Raw genomic sequence first — 17,058 nt, 5'->3', positions numbered from 1 at the left:
TGCTCGCTTCTCTGTTTTCATTGATTCTATTCCTGTGACTCCTTGGTTTCATCCCAAGCACCGACTGTTCACATGTGCTCTAGATTCAGTTATTCTGTCAGGAAGGATTCACTCTCCACCTTGCACCCAGTAGCTTTGGTAACAGGCTGTGGAAGAAGGAGTAATTGCTGGAGGGCTTTCTGTTCTCTGCTGGATAAGATGTATACCTCAAAATGACACCCAGTAGCATTCCTGTGTAGTGGGTGTGATGTGAAAATGGACACAGAATTGCTGTTCTTCAGTACTCCATTCTGACTTGTGGATTTGAGGCCTCCCCTGAAGTTTGTCTGGACTTTTTTGTAGCTGTGATTCTGTCAAATAGACCCACGATAGGAATTCTGTATCCTCAAAAGGTAGTTGTTTTACTCCCCCAAGTTGCTGAACCACTAAGTTGGGCATCTCATCTCCATTTTTTGCTAGTTTTCCCTTCCTAATATCTGGGTATTTAATTTTAATAGTTTGTGTGTATGTATATAAACAGATAGATAAAATACTTAAAATAGAGACCTCAAAGATGTATGTTTTGGCTCTTCATTATTTATTAGTGTTTTCTATTACTTTGGAAGAAAACCTGTCATTTATAATGAAATAAAAAATTAGAGCTTTTATTAGCTTTTGACTTTGGCTGTAGAAAAGTAGCTATAGGTTAAGTTCACTGAACTAAATTACTGATACTTTTTTTTTTTTTACCACAACTGCATTTTAACCACCTCAAGAATTAAGTTGCTATGCCCCACCCGCTTTAATGTGACTTTGGTTTGATTTTATTGGATGCTCCCCAGCCGTAGGTGAGCCGAGGTTGTATTTTAGTAGAGATGGAGTTCCACCACGTTGGCCAGGCTGGTCTCGAACTCCTGACCTCAGGTGATCCACCCGCATGGTGGCGTGCACCTGTAGTCCCAGCTCCTCAGGAGGGCGAGGCAGGAGAATTGCGTGAACCTGGGAGATGGAGGTTGTGGTGAGCCGAGATCACGCCACTGCACTCCACAGAGCAAGATTGTCTCAAAAAATAAATTAATTAATTAATAATACAAGAAATTAACTGGGTACTTGGAGGCTGAGGCAAGAGAATCGCTTGAACCTGGCAGTCGGAGGTTGCAGTGAGCCAAGATCTCGCCATTGCACTCTAACCTGGGCAACAAGAATGAAACTCCGTCTCAAAAAAAAAAAAAAAAAAGTCAGATGTGGTGGTGCCTTCCTGTAATCCCAGCTACTTGAGAGGCTGAGGTGGGAGGACCACTTGAATCTGGGAGGTGGAGATTGCAGTGAGCCGAGATCCACCACTGCATTCCAGCCTGGGTGACTGAGACCCTGTTTCAAAAAAAAAAGAAAGATTAAGAAAGAAAGAAAAAGAAATGGATAGATTAAGATGACCTTTTAAGAATCAAGAAGACTTGGTAAACTAATATTTTGGCCTGGGGCAGGGTCATAGAAGGCAATATGAGAAAAGAAAAGCTCTCAAAGGCCAGTTTAAGGATTTTAGCCTAGAAGAAGATAGTATTACCATCAGAAATAATGGGACTGAAGAGGGAGAACTGAAGTTATGAAGAGCAGCACGTTTTCCTATTTAAAAAGTTACTGTCAGTCATAAAAGGATTTTTGTAACAAACAGCCAATATTTAATATGTACACAGTGTCATAGAGCTTGTTCTGGTCGTGGATGAATTGTAGGAAGTGATTTAACCACAGTGCTCAGAACCCTGTGGTGACAAGGCACTAGGCAGCAGACACAGATGACTCCTGTGGAAGCTGGGCTAGAACAGGTGTGGAAGTAGAAAAGTGGAAGAGTATACTACTATTTGAAGGGGTAAAGTATTTTTAATGAAAATTGTTACGCCGGGCGCGGTGGCTCAAGCCTGTAATCCCAGCACTTTGGGAGGCCGAGACGGGCGGATCACGAGGTCAGGAGATCGAGACCATCCTGGCTAACATGGTGAAACCCCGTCTCTACTAAAAATACAAAAAACTAGCCGGGCGACCTGGCGGGCGCCTGTAGTCCCAGCTACTCGGGAGGCTGAGGCAGGAGAATGGCGTGAACCCGGGAGGCGGAGCTTGCAGTGAGCTGAGATCCGGCCACTGCACTCCAGCCTGGGCGACAGAGCGAGACTCCGTCTCAAAAAAAAAAAAAAAAAAAAAAAAAAAAAAAAAAAAAAAAAAAGAAAATTGTTATTTGGTATTTTTTCTTGAGATAAAATGAAGTAGGGAAACAAATTCAAGGAGGGCAAAAAGTAGATCTTAGAGAATTACAGGATATTATTTATCTGGAGACTAGGGAGAAGGGAAGTGAGGAAGTAAATGCTGGAATGGTAGACCTGGGACAGATTTCAGTGGAGACAGTATCCTGTTCAAAGTGAATGAATGAAATATTTTGCAGGTAATTAGAATCTAGGGATGTGTAGAAGGTTTTTGAGGGGGTAAAATTAGAGGAAAATCTAAAAAGAATGGTTACTTTAATAAAGAAGAAATAAAATACCAACATTGTATAGTGTTTCTAAATGCTAAAATTCTATTGGAGTGTAGTTGGTATATTCGTGTTTTATTTTTAAATGTATTTTAATTTTAAACTAAAATATTTTAGGGTGCACTAGATCTATCTGATGCACATCCTCCGCCAAAGTCACCAGAGGGAAAAACAAGTGCACAGACAATACCAAGTAAGGTGAGTGAGCTGCAGAACCCAGAAGTCATGTCTGGACTCAACTCCAGAGGGCTCTGCTCTTCTCTCTCTAGTCTTTCTTGTTACAAGTTGTATTGTTTTTTATAACACATGGGCTCTTTAGTTTCTTGAAGGTGCTTTTTTTCCATTAAGTATACATTAAAAAAATTTTTTTTTTTGCTTTGTTGGTGGTGGTTTGACATTTGTATCGTAGAAAGGAATGTGCTGGTAAGTAACAGAATCAGAATATTTGGATTTATTTGGTACTTTGGACGTTTTTCTCCTATTAACAAGGAGATTTACTTACTTTTCATTTATAAATTCCTACCTTGAGAATATTAAGCTGGGAATATGTATTACAGGATATAATATTGAATGAATATTTTAGACTTCTAGATGGGTGATGGGATTCAGAATTGTAAATCATGATGGCTTTTAATATACATGGGCTGTTTTGATAGAATTTCTAAGAAAATATATGTACTTTGGTTACATTTATGTGTGTATGCATGTGTGCATCTGTTTGTGTGTTTATGAGTTGTTAAAGGTAAGACTTGATTTCAGAAGTTAAGCATAAAGAAAAAAAATGAGCTGTACACTTTGAATTTAAGATCCAGGATATGTAGGAATGGATAGAAAGATGATTGTCAGGAAATTTGTTTTCTCAAGAGTATAGCTTGAATTGGTAGTCCCGGGCGGTCTTATCAAAGGATAGGTTTGGGTCTGTCGTAGTCTGTTCAGGCTGCCAAGTACCATAGATTGGGCAGCTTACAAACAACACATTTTTCCTCTGGAGTTCTGGAGGCTGGAAGTCCAAGATCACAGCATCACTGTGGTTAGGTCTGGTGAGGTCCCTCTTCTAGGTTACAGAGAGCTGCCTTCTCATTGTGTCCTCATGTGGTGGAAAGAGGGTGAGAGAGCTCTCTGGGGTCAGGGCCCTAATCCCATTCACAAAGGCTTCACCCTCATGATCTGCTCACCCCTCAAAGGCTCGACCTTCTGATACCATCACATCGAGGGTTAGGATTTCAACATAGGAGCTGGGGGTTTGTAGACTACACAAACCTGCAGTCCATGACAGGTCAGGTTTGTATTCTTTGACTTTCCCTTTGATTTTCATTCCATAAGAACAGAGTGATGCCGTGCAGTCCATTCCAAAAGATGAGGCCCCATGTGGGTTTATGGTGCTGGATCGACCCTCAGATATAGTTGCATCTTTTTAAATAGATGAAATTCCAGAACGTAGTGATTATACTACAAGATTCCTTTCTTTTTTAAATGTCTAGGCACAGAACATTGCTGAACAATTGCTGTTATTTTTTGCTTGTTCTTTGATGTTGTTGCTCCTTTTATTTAAGTTTGGAAAACTAAAGGAATTTTATACTTTATTTCTAACCAAGGGAACAACTATTGTATTGTTTATAGTTGCTCCTTCTGAGATTTCTAGTTGGTGTAGGGAAGGCCTTTTTTAAAATTTTTTTTTTCCTAAATACTCGTAGGAGGCTATAACCCCAAAGACAGAATAAGGTCATGAGTAAGTTTTTAAAATTTCTTTAAATTAATTGCAAATAAAACAGCCTATGTAAGTAAGCTTTACTTTTCATGAAAATATCTGGCTTTAGAAAAATTAAAATTAATGAATATTCCAAAATACTTATCAGTACCTATAGCATTTGACTATTTGGAAGCTCTTTTTAGCAAATTATTACTATGTTTAAAGCAAATTAGCAATCCTAACCTTCTACATATAGAGTATGTCTTCTGGGTAAAATATTAAAGTCTGTTTTATGTACTCTTATTCTCTCTACATACATTTTAAGTATGTAGAGAGATCTAAGAATTAAAATGAGATCTAAGTGAATTAAAGATCTAAGAATTAAAATGAGATCTAAGAATTAAAATGAGAATCTCAGTGTTTTAGGTCAGTCAGGAAATGATGCTGTGAGTTTTTCCAGAGAAGCGGGGACTGTCCTGAGGCTGCTTTCGAGAACAGCGTTTGTCCTAACAGCTGTCTCTGCTTCTCCTGCTGCCATCCCGTTATTCTAGTTGAATCCCCATTTCTCAGTTGACCTCATAAACCCGCTTCAGAAACACCCTAGATAGTCCTTGTGTAGGGTTGCATCTGTTCTAAGATAAACCCTTATTTTGACACGTAAAATGCAATTTCTGTAGTACTAAAGGACCTGGATTTGGGATCCAGTACTTTCCCTACCCTCTTCTTGCTAGCTACCTCCTACTGGCACCTAATCAGCCTTGAGGGCCCATGGGAAATGCTAGAAACTCTCCAAGAGTAGCGTCCACCCAGCCTTTAGGAACCAGCTTTGTGTGTTCCTGAGAAAGATCAGATGAGGTCAGGACAAGTCTTCAAGGAAGTTTCCTAGGAACTCAAGTGAGTCTTATTTAGTATGCTGCTAAAATGTAGCATGAAAGAGGTGATTCTCCTCCCAGTAGAAGCTGAGCAGGTGGAGGCTACACTATCTGTGTTTGACCTAGTAACTATTGGAAATAGTAAACATGACGTAGATCACTTTAGGAATAGAGTTAAGAAAGGACCAAAAAAGCAGGCCTCACAGAACATATTCACTAGATGTTGCACTTCTGAGACATTTTTCAATAGGCATCTTTGTTTGCTAATGAGTTAATTTATTTTTAAAGATTTCTATTTTGTGGTAAAATCTCATTTTATTCTCATGCTCAGATACCAAGGTATAAAGGACAAGGTAAGAAGAAGACAAGCGGGCAGAAGGCTGGTGACAAGGTAACACGCATGAGGGCAGAGGAGAAAAGCAGCCTGTGGGCATCAGGTCTCGACTCTGGGGCCTCCTGGAGCGCTGGGCTCCTGTCAGGTTGGGTTCTCAGTTTTCTTACGAAATGTCACTTGAGGCTGGACACGGTGGCTCACGCCTGTAATCCCAGCACTTTGGGAGGCCAAGGCGGGTGGATCACTTAAGGTTAGGAGTTCGAGACCATCCTGGCCAACATGGTGAAACCCCGCCTCTACTAAAATACAAAAATTAGCTGGCGGTGGTGGCACATGCCTGTAATCCCAGCTACTCGGGAGGCCGAGGCAGGAGAATCGCTTTAACCTAGAAAGCGAGGTTGCAGTGAGCTGAAATCGTGCCATTGCACTCTAGCATGGGTGACAGAGTGAGACTCTGTCTAAAAACACAAAAAAATAAGGATGGCATGAAATAAAAAGTAAATTTCACTGTCAGCTTTTATCCAGGTGAAAATCATACTGTCGAATCTTAAAACCATGCTCTCAGTTTTACTTTGAAAATTTCTGTTTTGTTGGCAATTAAAAAAGTTGAAAATAAGGATTTTTCTTTTGAATGGATGATTAAGCACATATTATTAACATTGATTTTTATCTGAGGAAAATAGAACATCAAACTATTTTTTGGATAAGTTCCCATTGATAAATTAAAAATAAACTTATTTCCTCCAAGACATTTTTGTGTTCTGTCATTTTTCAGACAATTGCACTTTCGTGACCCTTTATTCAGGGCCCCTGCTCACAGTAGACTGCTGGGGGCCAGTGCTGCATACCACCAAGGCCTTGGCTGCTTTTTCCTCCTCCCCTAAAGATTGCAAAAATTGACTAATCTGATAGATTAGCTGCTTATGAAATTTAAATATTAGAAGTTTTAGAAACATTATCAGTACAGTTTTTACATCTACTTAGGATAAGACAAAATGTTTAATTTTCAGTTCTGTGAGATTCATTAGTCCTGTGTTGAGCTTCGGTTATGTATAGATATTTTCACTAAGTTGAAAATCTTCAACATTAAAGCTTTTTAAAAATTCCACCTGTTGTGTTAGCTGGCTTTAGTTCTAGTAGTTTCAAAGGTAAATTCCTATTATTGTATTCTCTTTGTTCACACTGTTCTTTATGCATTATTAAACAAGAAGATGCTCTAAAATAATGATTAAGTTGTTTTTTTTTTTTAACATTTACATAGTGAAAGTTATTGTGTGTCAGTGCTTTGGGCAACACATGTAACAGTTCTCACTTAAGGAGTTTATAGTTTAATTGGAGAGATGAGACATACCTTAAGTAAGATGTAAAACTTCTTAATAGATTTAAAAAATCAGTTTCTTGGACTTTTCTAAAATTTAAAAGCATATTTTATAGTATTAAGCCTTTATAATCTTATTGCTGTTGTGGGTTTTAAACAACTGAAACATTTTCAAGAAGTTTATACATAGAGCCTAGGCATGCTAAGAGATGTGGTTTTCACTTTGTGTGATGTGATATAACTGTGATGGGCCAGATTTTGCTTTCGCTGTATTTTGGGCAGAGTGTAGTGTGTGCCCTGATTTGAGAGGGGATTGAAGAACCTAGATGGGCCCATATCCCAGGATTTAGTCCGTAATTTGGGTCTCTTCTATTTCATTGTTATGTTCCTGGAGGCCAGGATGCTTCCTCAATTACTTGGAAATCTTTTTCCCTGTACATTTCTGATCTTGTTTCTGAACTGCCTTGTGAGAAGTCTGTATTGTACCCTGTGTGGCCTATTGCCAGTCTTACTTATATGGGTAAGCCCTTAGCTCTTTGTTCCCCTGCCTTTCTGCTTTGCCTTGTGCATGCAGTAAGTTCCTAGCAGCCTTAACATTCTCAACATCTTCATCATCCAGATGCTGTGTTGCATGTGGTTGAGGTTGTACACAGCAAGACTCCAGATGGAGCCATTCACATGGTAGGTGAGTGGCACCTCCCAAGGTGTGCAAAGCCATCGTGGGAGCCCCGCTTGTCCTGCAGACGTGAACTGGGCATGCGATGCAGGAGGGCCAAGGGTACCACTGCTCCCGGAACTCTGGAGCACTGATCAGGAGTGTCGCATGTGTCCAATTGCTTTCGAATGCAGGAGGGGGCAAGTACTAGTGGTTCATTCAGAGACCCTGGGCACTTTCTTCAGGGAAGCTATATTCATATTATAAATAAACTTTAAAAAATCATTAATATGTATAGTTAGAATTGATTTGTAGGGTTTTTGGACTGATGTAACTTGGGCAAAACTGAAGTTCTTATTTTTGTTGTTGCTGAGAGACAATAAAGATAAAAATAAAGGTTACAGATAAAAGATTTGGCATACAAGGAGTATAAATACGAAATGGGAGGGCAATTTTTAGATGAATTAATAATTTTGAAATATATATTAACACTTGTTGACTTCCAAAGTATCATCTGTGATAATTTATCTCATTGTATACCATTTCATTGTACCAAACATCGTAATTGTTTGAAAAAAAAAAAGTATCAGAAAATTATAACAGACTTTTGATAGGCCCTACTAGCTTAGGTTTTTACCATTTGGAAATGTTGAGTAAGATTTATATTTTTTTTGTTTTTAATATTTAGAATTAGTTGCTCTTCATCATTATACCAAATGTAATATGAAAGATCATCCTTTCTTCTTACAAATAGTTTTCAGGTGTCTTTTTCTTTTTAGAGACAAGGTCTCACTCTGTTGCCTAGGCTGGAGTGCATTGGTGTGATCATGGCTTACCACAGTCTTGTCCTCCTGGGGTCAGGTGCCCACTTCAGCCTCTTGGGTAGCTAGGACAACAGGTGCATGCCAGCACACCTGGCTAATTTTTTAAAAAATGTTTTTCTGTAGAGGCAGGAGTCTTGCTCTGGTTGCGCATTCTGATCCTCAACTGTGGGGCTCAAGTGATGCTCCTGCCTCGGCCTCCCAAAGTGCTGGGATTACAGGCATGAGCCACCGTGCCTGGCCCAGTTTGCAGATGTTTTAAAACTAATATGTATTGAGATGCTTTTTCACATTACATGTAGGTTTTGGAGCATATGTTTTTGTATCTTTGGCACTCACCTCAGGATTTTCCAAACCAGATGTTATCATTCCCTATCACACGCCCACACCATCCTTAATGAATGGATACATGGATACATGAATGTTCCCACACTTAGCCCTTCCATTTCTGCCTGGTCAGCTCTGTAATCCTAACCATTAGAGACTCTAGACTTGACATCTTGGCACCACTTGTTAACTGAACTCCATGAGCTGCTGGTTGGGTAGGGTGGGAGGGCTGAGGATGTAGAAAGTAGAAAAGCTATTTGTAGGGTCCTCTTTAAGTCTTACTCCTAAAGCTAGAAAATCATGGTTCTATTGTGATCTGTAGGAATTACAGATTGTTTATAGATGGAAAGGATAGAGTTTCTCTAGAAGCAGTTGAGTTTTTAGAAAGGTTTGTTTTGTGGTCCTGGAATTTTGCAGTATTTACTTTTCTAGGTGAGCAAATTAAACTTTCAAAATATATGTCTGTTAGAACTGTAGTAAAATTACTTCCCTAAATAATTCATTAGTAAGTCATGGATCAGAAACTGTCATTGGCAGGGAGGGAGGTGGGGGACAGAGGCATGGGTGGGGAAGAGAATTAAATACAGGCAGTCCTCATATCTGCAGGTTTCACATCCATTGCTTTCACACCTGCAGATTCAACCATGTGTGGATGGAAAATGGTTAAAAAATAATAATACAAATTTTACTTATTTATTTATTTATTTTTATTTATTTTGTTTTTGAGATGGAGTCTCTCTCTGTTGCCCAGACTGGAGTGCAGTGGTGTGATCTCAGCTCGCTGCCAGCTCCGCGTCCCGGGTTCACGCCCTTCTCCTGCCTCACCCTCCGGAGTAGCTGGGACTACAGGCGCCCGCCACCACGCCTGGCTAATTTTTTGTATTTTTAGTAGAGATGGGGTTTCATCCTGTTAGCCAGGATGGTCTTGATCTCCTGACCTCGTGATCTACCTGCCCTGGCCTCCCAAAGTGCTGGGATTACAGGTGTGAGGCACCGCACCTGGCCAACAATAATACACATTTTAAAATAATGGTATACAGCTTTCTACATAACATTACATTTATTAGATATTACAAGTAATCTAGAGATGATTTAAAGCATATGGGAGGATGTGTGTAGGCTATATGCAAATACTATAGCATTTTATATGAGGGACTTGAGCATCCTCAGACTTTGGTGTCTGCAGGGGTCCTGGGTACTGACGGACAACTGTATTGCATGAATTTTTTGAATACTTTTGCAACACCATAGTATTTCCTTGACTGATGTTTCCTACATGAACAGTTTGGAAAAAATTCTTGCCGGGCGCGGTGGCTCAAGCCTGTAATCCCAGCACTTTGGGAGGCCGAGACGGGCGGATCACGAGGTCAGGAGATCGAGACCATCCTGGCTAACACGGTGAAACCCCGTCTCTACTAAAAAATACAAAAAACTAGCCGGGTGACGTGGTGGGCACCTGTAGTCCCAGCTACTTGGGAGGCTGAGGCAGGAGAATGGGGTAAACCCAGGAGGCGGGGCTTGCAGTGAGCTGAGATCTGGCCATTGCACTCCAGCCTGGGCGACAGAGCGAGACTCCGTCTCAAAAAAAAAAAAAAAAAAAAATTCTTTTTTTTTTTCAGGTTCTTAAGACAGTCTGGTGATACAATTCAGTTTTTGACTACTGAAAAATTAAGGTTTTTCACTGTGAAACTTCTGTAGTGCTGCCTTTTTGTTAGTCCAGAAATGATTGGCTTCTTTATTATATGAGTGTACTGTTGGATGATTTAAATATATACTAAAGCTTTCTTATGGCTGCACTGTAATTTCTGATAGAGCTTATTAGTAGTCTTGAGCTCCAGCCAAGAGAACTTAATGACCGTTGTAGTGCTGTGCAATAGGTCCTTCACTTTTGTGAAAAGACAAAACTTGTTTTAGTTTTTTGTTATAAATAAGTTGATTTGTTTCCTAGGGCTGATGTAATATAAGTACCAATACTGGGTGGCTTAAAACAACACATGTATTGTGTCACAGTTCTAGAGGCTTAAAAATGTGAAATCAAGGTGCCAGGAGGGGTGTGGTTCCCAGCTTCTGGTGGCTGCTAGACTCACATGCTGTTTGGCTTGTAGATGGATTACTTCAGTCTTTGCCTCCATCTTCACATGGACTTCTCCCTGTGTTTCTCTGTGTCTCTTCCCCCTAACAAGGATACCAGTCACTGGGTTAGGACCTAGGCCCACCCTACTCCTGAATGGGCTCATCTTAACTAAATACATCTGCAGTGACACTTTCCAAATAAGGTCACAGTCTGAAGTACTGGGAGTTAGGGGTTTCAACGTATTTCATTTGTGGGATACGGTTTGACCCATAACTTCTGTGCTTGTCCAGAGAATGAATTCTAAGGCATTGCCATGATATGTGTGTGTGTGTGTGTGTGTGTGTGTGTGTGTGTGTGTGTGTGTGTGTGTGTGTTTGAGATGGATTCTCTCTCTGTTGCCAGGCTGCAGTGCAGTGGTGCAATCACGGCTCACTGCAACCTCCAACTTCCTGGTTCAAGCGATTCTCCTGCCTCAGCCTCCTGAGTAGCTGGGATTACAGCACTGCCACCACACCCAGCTAATTTTTGTATTTTTAGTAGAGACGGGGTTTCACTATGTTGGCCAGGATGGTTTTGGATCTCCTGACCTTGTGATCTGCCTACCTCAGCCTCCTAAAGTGCTGGGATTACAGGCATGAGCCACCGGGCCCAGCCAGTGTATATACTTTTTATTTATTTATTTATTTCTATTTATTTATTTTTTTGAGATGGAGTCTCACTGTGTCACCAGGTTGGAGTGCAGTGGTGTGATCTCGGCTCACTGCAGCCTCTGCCTCCTGGGTTGAAATGATTCTCCTGCCTCAGCCTCCTGAGTAGCTGGGAATACAGGTGTGTGCCACCATACCCAGCTAATTTTTTTTTTTTTTTTTTTTTTGTATTTTTAGTAGAGACAAGTTTCACCATGTTGGCCAGGATGGTCTCAATCTATTGACCTCGTGCCTGCCTCGGCCTCCCAAAGTGCTGGGATTACAGGTGTGAGCTGCCATGCCTGGCCTTGGCGGCTCACACCTGTTTTTAAATCATATTTTTTAGTTTTTAAACAATACTTAACCTTAGTTATTTAGCTTCATTTTGAATCTTCAACTTAGCTAAATCCAGGTGATATAAAACCCAAGTAACTGAAGTTTGTGTATGTAATATAAGTTCGTCTTAACTCATGATAAGGGTAAGGGTTTTTAAAGCAGATTCCAGGGTATACATACGTATACAGATGGTCCCCGATGTTACAACAGTTTGATTTATGCTTTTTCGACTTTATGATGATACAAAAGTGATATACATTAAATAGATACCATACGTTGAGTTTTGATCTTTTCCCAGGACAGTAATCGGTAGTACGATTCTCTCTTGGGGCCGGGCAGTGACGTTGAGCCATGGCTTCCAGTCAGCCACATGGTCATGAGGCAGTCTGATGCCAGGGGATGAATATCCAACATTTTTTGGATGTTGTGTTTTTGCACTTCATCATGTCTATGAAGTGCCCATTTTCAACTTTGTGATATTTTCACTTGACGGTTTATCAGGTAAGGCCTTTTGTGGGTTGCACATCTGTGTACACACATACATCTGCTGTATACTTGGAGGACCCATTGAAACTGCTCTCAACGTTTTCAGTACTTTGGTTTTAATCTGCAAAATGTGTTGATGACAAATATTTCTCCTCTTTGTGTAGATTTTTTAAGTAGTGAAGTTTATTTGGAATTAAGTTTAGTGAATTCATTAATAACCTAGTTGGGTAATGATCTTTTGGCAAAAATGAGCCATAGTTATAAAGCAGTAACATGTTCCTGTGTGATTGAGAACTTGATTTTGAGAGCAGTTCCAAAGCAGATTGTTTCAGAATTTATTTTTACTTCCTGGATTAAGAGAACTATATTTTTAAAACAAAATAATTGTGTTATGTTTACAAGTATGTGTTGTGTAATACAGTAATTCTCTGTAAAACTTGTCTTCCTAAAACTGGTCTTTCTGTCTATAGCAGGAATATTGGTCAAACCTGTCAAAAAATAATCATGGATACCTATTAGTTGTTCAGCTTTGATGTTAGATAGTTCATTATGTGGATTTAAGTTACGTTGGCAGTGTGAATTCTTGGGGAAATCAGAATAATTATTGTTTCTCATAATGTTGCTTTACATTTACATTTTTCAGTTTCTTTCATGCCAGTTATTCTTTGGCACTTTCTCATGAGTGTTTAGAAGGGGAATCTGTCATAGCCACAGGCTCTGTCATTGTACATATGTCATTGTACAAATGTCACATCAGAGTATTTATTTCCAAATGCATATTCTTTTAAATAAATCCATTATTAAAACAATGTGAAAATCAGAAATTACAACTGGTGTGAATTACATAATACTTTTCTATATTTGATAATACCAGGAAAACATCAAGAAAGTTGTTAGGAAATTTTTGAAAGTTTCTGCCTCTTTGAAAATATGTTGTCTAAAATTATAACTTGGTATTTATTTTTTCAGACATCTCTTTATAATCATTAATTTATAGTAATAAAATGGAATGTATAGCTCTCTAGAAGGCACTAAATTTGCACAGCATGTATCTTGCCTACCGTCAACTAGTCAAGACCTCTACCTGGTGTAAAGATGTAAACATATATCATAAGACATGCATAATGCATTCTGTCTGTACCCATATGGAAAGTGAAACCATCCTTCAAGAGCGTCTTGTTTAATGATGTCTAACCCAGACTTTGGTCACCATGGTTCAGTAGTTACTACTCTTTAATTCTTTCTCAGCCATCCATCCCTTCTTTCTTAACTCCTAGATATAATTTGGTCTGAAAAATACGAATCTAGTTCAATTCTTGAGGAAACTCATGCCTAGGAAATTAATTTACTTAAGATTATATGGGCCAGGCATGGTGGCTCACGGCTCATGCCTATAATCCCAGCACTTTGGGAGGCCAAGGCAAGTGAATCACTTGAGGTCAGGAGTTCGAGACCAGCCTGGCCAACACGTCGAAACCCCATTTCTACTAAAAATATAAAAATTAGCCGAGCGTAGTAGCACACGCCTGAAATCCCAGCTACTCAGGAGGCTGAGGCAGGAGAATTGCTTGAACCTGGCAGGCAGAGGTTGCAGTTAGCCCAAATCGCCCCACTGTACTCCAGCCTGGGTGACAGAGCAAGACTCTGTCTCAAAAAAAAAAAAAGATTATACGACTGGGTGTAGTTTGTGCCTGTAATCTCATAAACTCGGCTACTTGGGAGACTGAGGCAGGAGGATTGCTTGAGCCCAGGAGTTTTAAGACCAGCCTGGGTGACATAGTGAGACCCTGTTTCTTAAAAAAAAAAAAAATGCAGTTAATAATTTTGGACTACATTCCAGATTCTTTGTTTCAGTTGAGTGCTTTTTCTAGTACTCCACAGGTATTTTACACAATACTGCTCTCTTTAGTACGCAAGACTGAATTTTGGGAAATTGCCATTTTTAACCCATAAAGCCCACAAATTCATTATAATTTAGCCTAATAGCATAAATATTGGGTTAACCTCTGGAATCAGGCTTTGACTTTGATATTGACCTTACCACTTAACTACCTGGAGACTTTGACAAGTGACATAAATGTCTGTCTCTGTGTTTCCTTATTTATATCCACAGAGATAAAGCTATTTCCAGATCATAGGGCCATTTTGAAGATTAAATGAGATAAAGTGAAGCATTTGAATGTTCACCATAAATGTTAGCTGTTTTTTATTATTGCTAGCATTATTTATTTTTTCATTATTATTATTAACATAGACCCGTCTAAGGGCAGAAAGAAATCTGACCAAGAATGGAGTGAAAGTCAGCTGTGAAGGTTAAGACTCCCTGAAAACAAGAAAAGTGGTAACATCACTCTATATCCAAGGGCATGGATAAGGATGATTCAGAATTTTTTTTATAATGTTGATGTTAAGATACATAGAGAAATATACACGTACACACACACAGATATATATGTCCATGGACATCAAAATAAGTATAGGTTAGGAAGTTACCCTGGAAGTCAGAATTGAGATAATTATTTTAATCAGCAAATGTTTATGTCAGAAACACTAGTGGTTGAAGGCAGGTGTCTTTCACCTTGATGCCTGTTGTGTTTAGCACTGGATGGAAAATGGCTATTTTTATGGATGACTACTTTAATGCTTGGTTCATTCATATGTAATCTTTCTTTTCTCCTTTAATAGTAATGGTCTCTCCTGTTTTCAAGTTGAAAAATGTATTAATTTAAGATAGTTTATGAAGCAATGACATATGGAAGAGGAGATGGGAAATTGTTTCTCAATGGGAAAGTGTTTATAAATGGGATAGGTATACTAAAGGTATTTCCATTTAGGGAAAGAGGAAAGGAATGGTATTAATATATTTCTCTAATATTTTTCCCCCTTTGAAAGTTTGCCATGTTAGGAATCCTGGGGATGGAGTGATGAATCATGGCATTGCTCTGCAGTTCACACTGCTGGGAGCTGCCCCCAACGCACACACACACACACACATACACACACACACAGAGGTTGAACACACACAAACACAGGTTTCCTTATGCTCATGAGACTTCTTTTATTATTTAAAATATCTTAAAGTTTTATCTCACCAAGGAGGCCTTTTCTCTTTCTTTCTAGAAAGCCAACAATGAGGCCAATCAGAGTGATACAAGTGTCTCCCTGTCAGAACCCAAGAGCAAAAGCAACCTTCACTTACTGTCCCATGAAACAAAAATTGGATCTTTTCTAAGCAACAAAACTTTAGATGGCAAAGACAAAGCTGGCCTTTGTCCAGATGAAGATGATATGGAAGGAGATTCTTTCTTTGATGATCCCATTCCCAAGCCAGAGAAAACTTATGGTTTGTGAGTAAATAGTTTTTGAACTACGAGACTGGGGGTTTAAAAATAAATGTTTTCATTTTGTAGTTAAAAAATAATGAACTATGGATGGTTTATAATTATTGGAACCATAAATCTGATTATGCATTGTTAATGCCTTTCATGTTGTAAAACAACCCCAGATTTTAGAAAAACCTAGACATGATTTATTCTAACAGGTAAATGTAGATTGTCAGCCACTTGCCAGGGCTGTTCCAGGGTGGGGTACAGCAATGATAGAAGAGGGAAGACTCCTGCCCTCAGGAAGCTCCCACTCTGGCAACGGAGTCAGGCAATGAGGGTTATGCTGCGGTGTGTCATGTGATGAGAGCAGAGCAGTGATGGAAGCCCAAGTGTGTGGTCAGGGCAGGTGCATGTCAGCTGTCCAATTTGGAGGGGGCCTCACTTGGAGCTGCCCAGTGAGCAAAGAACTAGAGGAGATGAGGGAGTTGCCATGGGTTGATGGAGCTCTGGGGAGAGGAAACAGCAGAAAGCAGGGAGGTGAGTGGGGGGGTAGCAGAGAGAGCAAGATGGGGATCAGATGAGGTGGACTCAGAGATGAGGGGCTGGATGGCTTTCCTTTGAGACTGGAAGCCCTGAGGATCTTGATCCGGCGTCCATTACAGAAGGATCCCAGGGTTGCTGGGGAAGGTTGGACTTGGAGTTTCCAGGTAGGAGGCCATTAATGATTATTCAGGTGAGAAGTGATAGAAGTGGTGGGGAGAAATAGGTGGATTTTGGAAGTATTTTGAGGTTAGATGGAAAAGGATTTACCAGTAAGTGCTAGAGAAAAAAGTAATATCCAGAGTGGCATCATGGTTTTTAGCCTGCAAAACTAGAAGGTTGGAAACCCATTAGATGAAGAATGGCAAGAGGAAGAGTGGATTGCACAGACAGGTGGCATGAAAGCCTGAAGGCCCCTGTCGCTGTGCTAAGTTAGAGAAGATTGCTAGTGGAAATCCGAAGTAGGCTATTGAGTATATGAATTCGGATTGATGGAGAGGTCTGGGCTGGAGATGTAAATTAGGCGTCTTCAGTTTGTAGATAATGTGGGTGTGGGAGACTACAGAGGATCACCAAGGAAGCAGGTCCTGCACACCTTGAGGCCAGAGTAGGGAGCTGGAAGCAGTGGAGGAGATGGAACCAGGAGAGTGGTGTCTTTGGAGGTGGCGGTAGGGAGGAGTAGCTGTGTGATGCCATTGGATTTAGCCATCTGGAGGTCAGTGATGACCTTGACACAGTTTTGTTGGAATGGGGGTGTGAGGCAGGTGAGAGAATTAGAGTGCATTCAAGACAGGAAAGGATTGTAGATGACAAATAGTTTTCTGATGAGTTGTAAACGTGTGCAGAGGAACAGGATGGTGGCTGGAGGGGTAGGATTTAGGGCTGAAAAGCGTGTTTAGGTGGGAGAAAGAACAGCTTGTATGCAGACGAGAACTGCTCAGCTTTAAAGATGGAAGAATTAATGATGTAAGGGAGTGAGAGGAGAACTCCTGGAGGGCTGCACAGCAGTGGAATCCCATGCAGGGGCTTGTGTTTGCTGGAAAAGTGGAGAGCGTGTGGGTCCCATTGTAGGCAGGGGGTGGATATGACGGTG

The 17,058-nt window shown here is 40.2% G+C and overlaps 1 protein-coding gene across 4 annotated transcripts in view; it reads left to right on the top strand.

Moving 5' to 3' along the window:
• FGFR1OP (FGFR1 oncogene partner) overlaps positions 1-17,058 on the top strand; it is a 45,714-nt gene that overhangs the window by 10,606 nt on the left and 18,050 nt on the right. For 2 of the 4 annotated variants that reach the window (XM_010356577.2, XM_010356576.2), the window contains exons 6-8: positions 2,618-2,698; positions 5,394-5,453; positions 15,220-15,446. In XM_010356577.2, coding sequence (XP_010354879.1) covers positions 2,618-2,698; positions 5,394-5,453; positions 15,220-15,446 — 368 coding nt within the window. The remainder of the gene's footprint in view (positions 1-2,617; positions 2,699-5,393; positions 5,454-15,219; positions 15,447-17,058) is intronic. The other 2 variants (XM_010356578.2, XM_030928597.1) reach the window with 2 other exon arrangements.

This window comes from Rhinopithecus roxellana, chromosome 4 (genome assembly GCF_007565055.1).
Source record: "Rhinopithecus roxellana isolate Shanxi Qingling chromosome 4, ASM756505v1, whole genome shotgun sequence".
Taxonomy (NCBI): domain Eukaryota; kingdom Metazoa; phylum Chordata; class Mammalia; order Primates; family Cercopithecidae; genus Rhinopithecus; species Rhinopithecus roxellana.
This window is presented reverse-complemented; position numbering and strand designations above follow the sequence as displayed.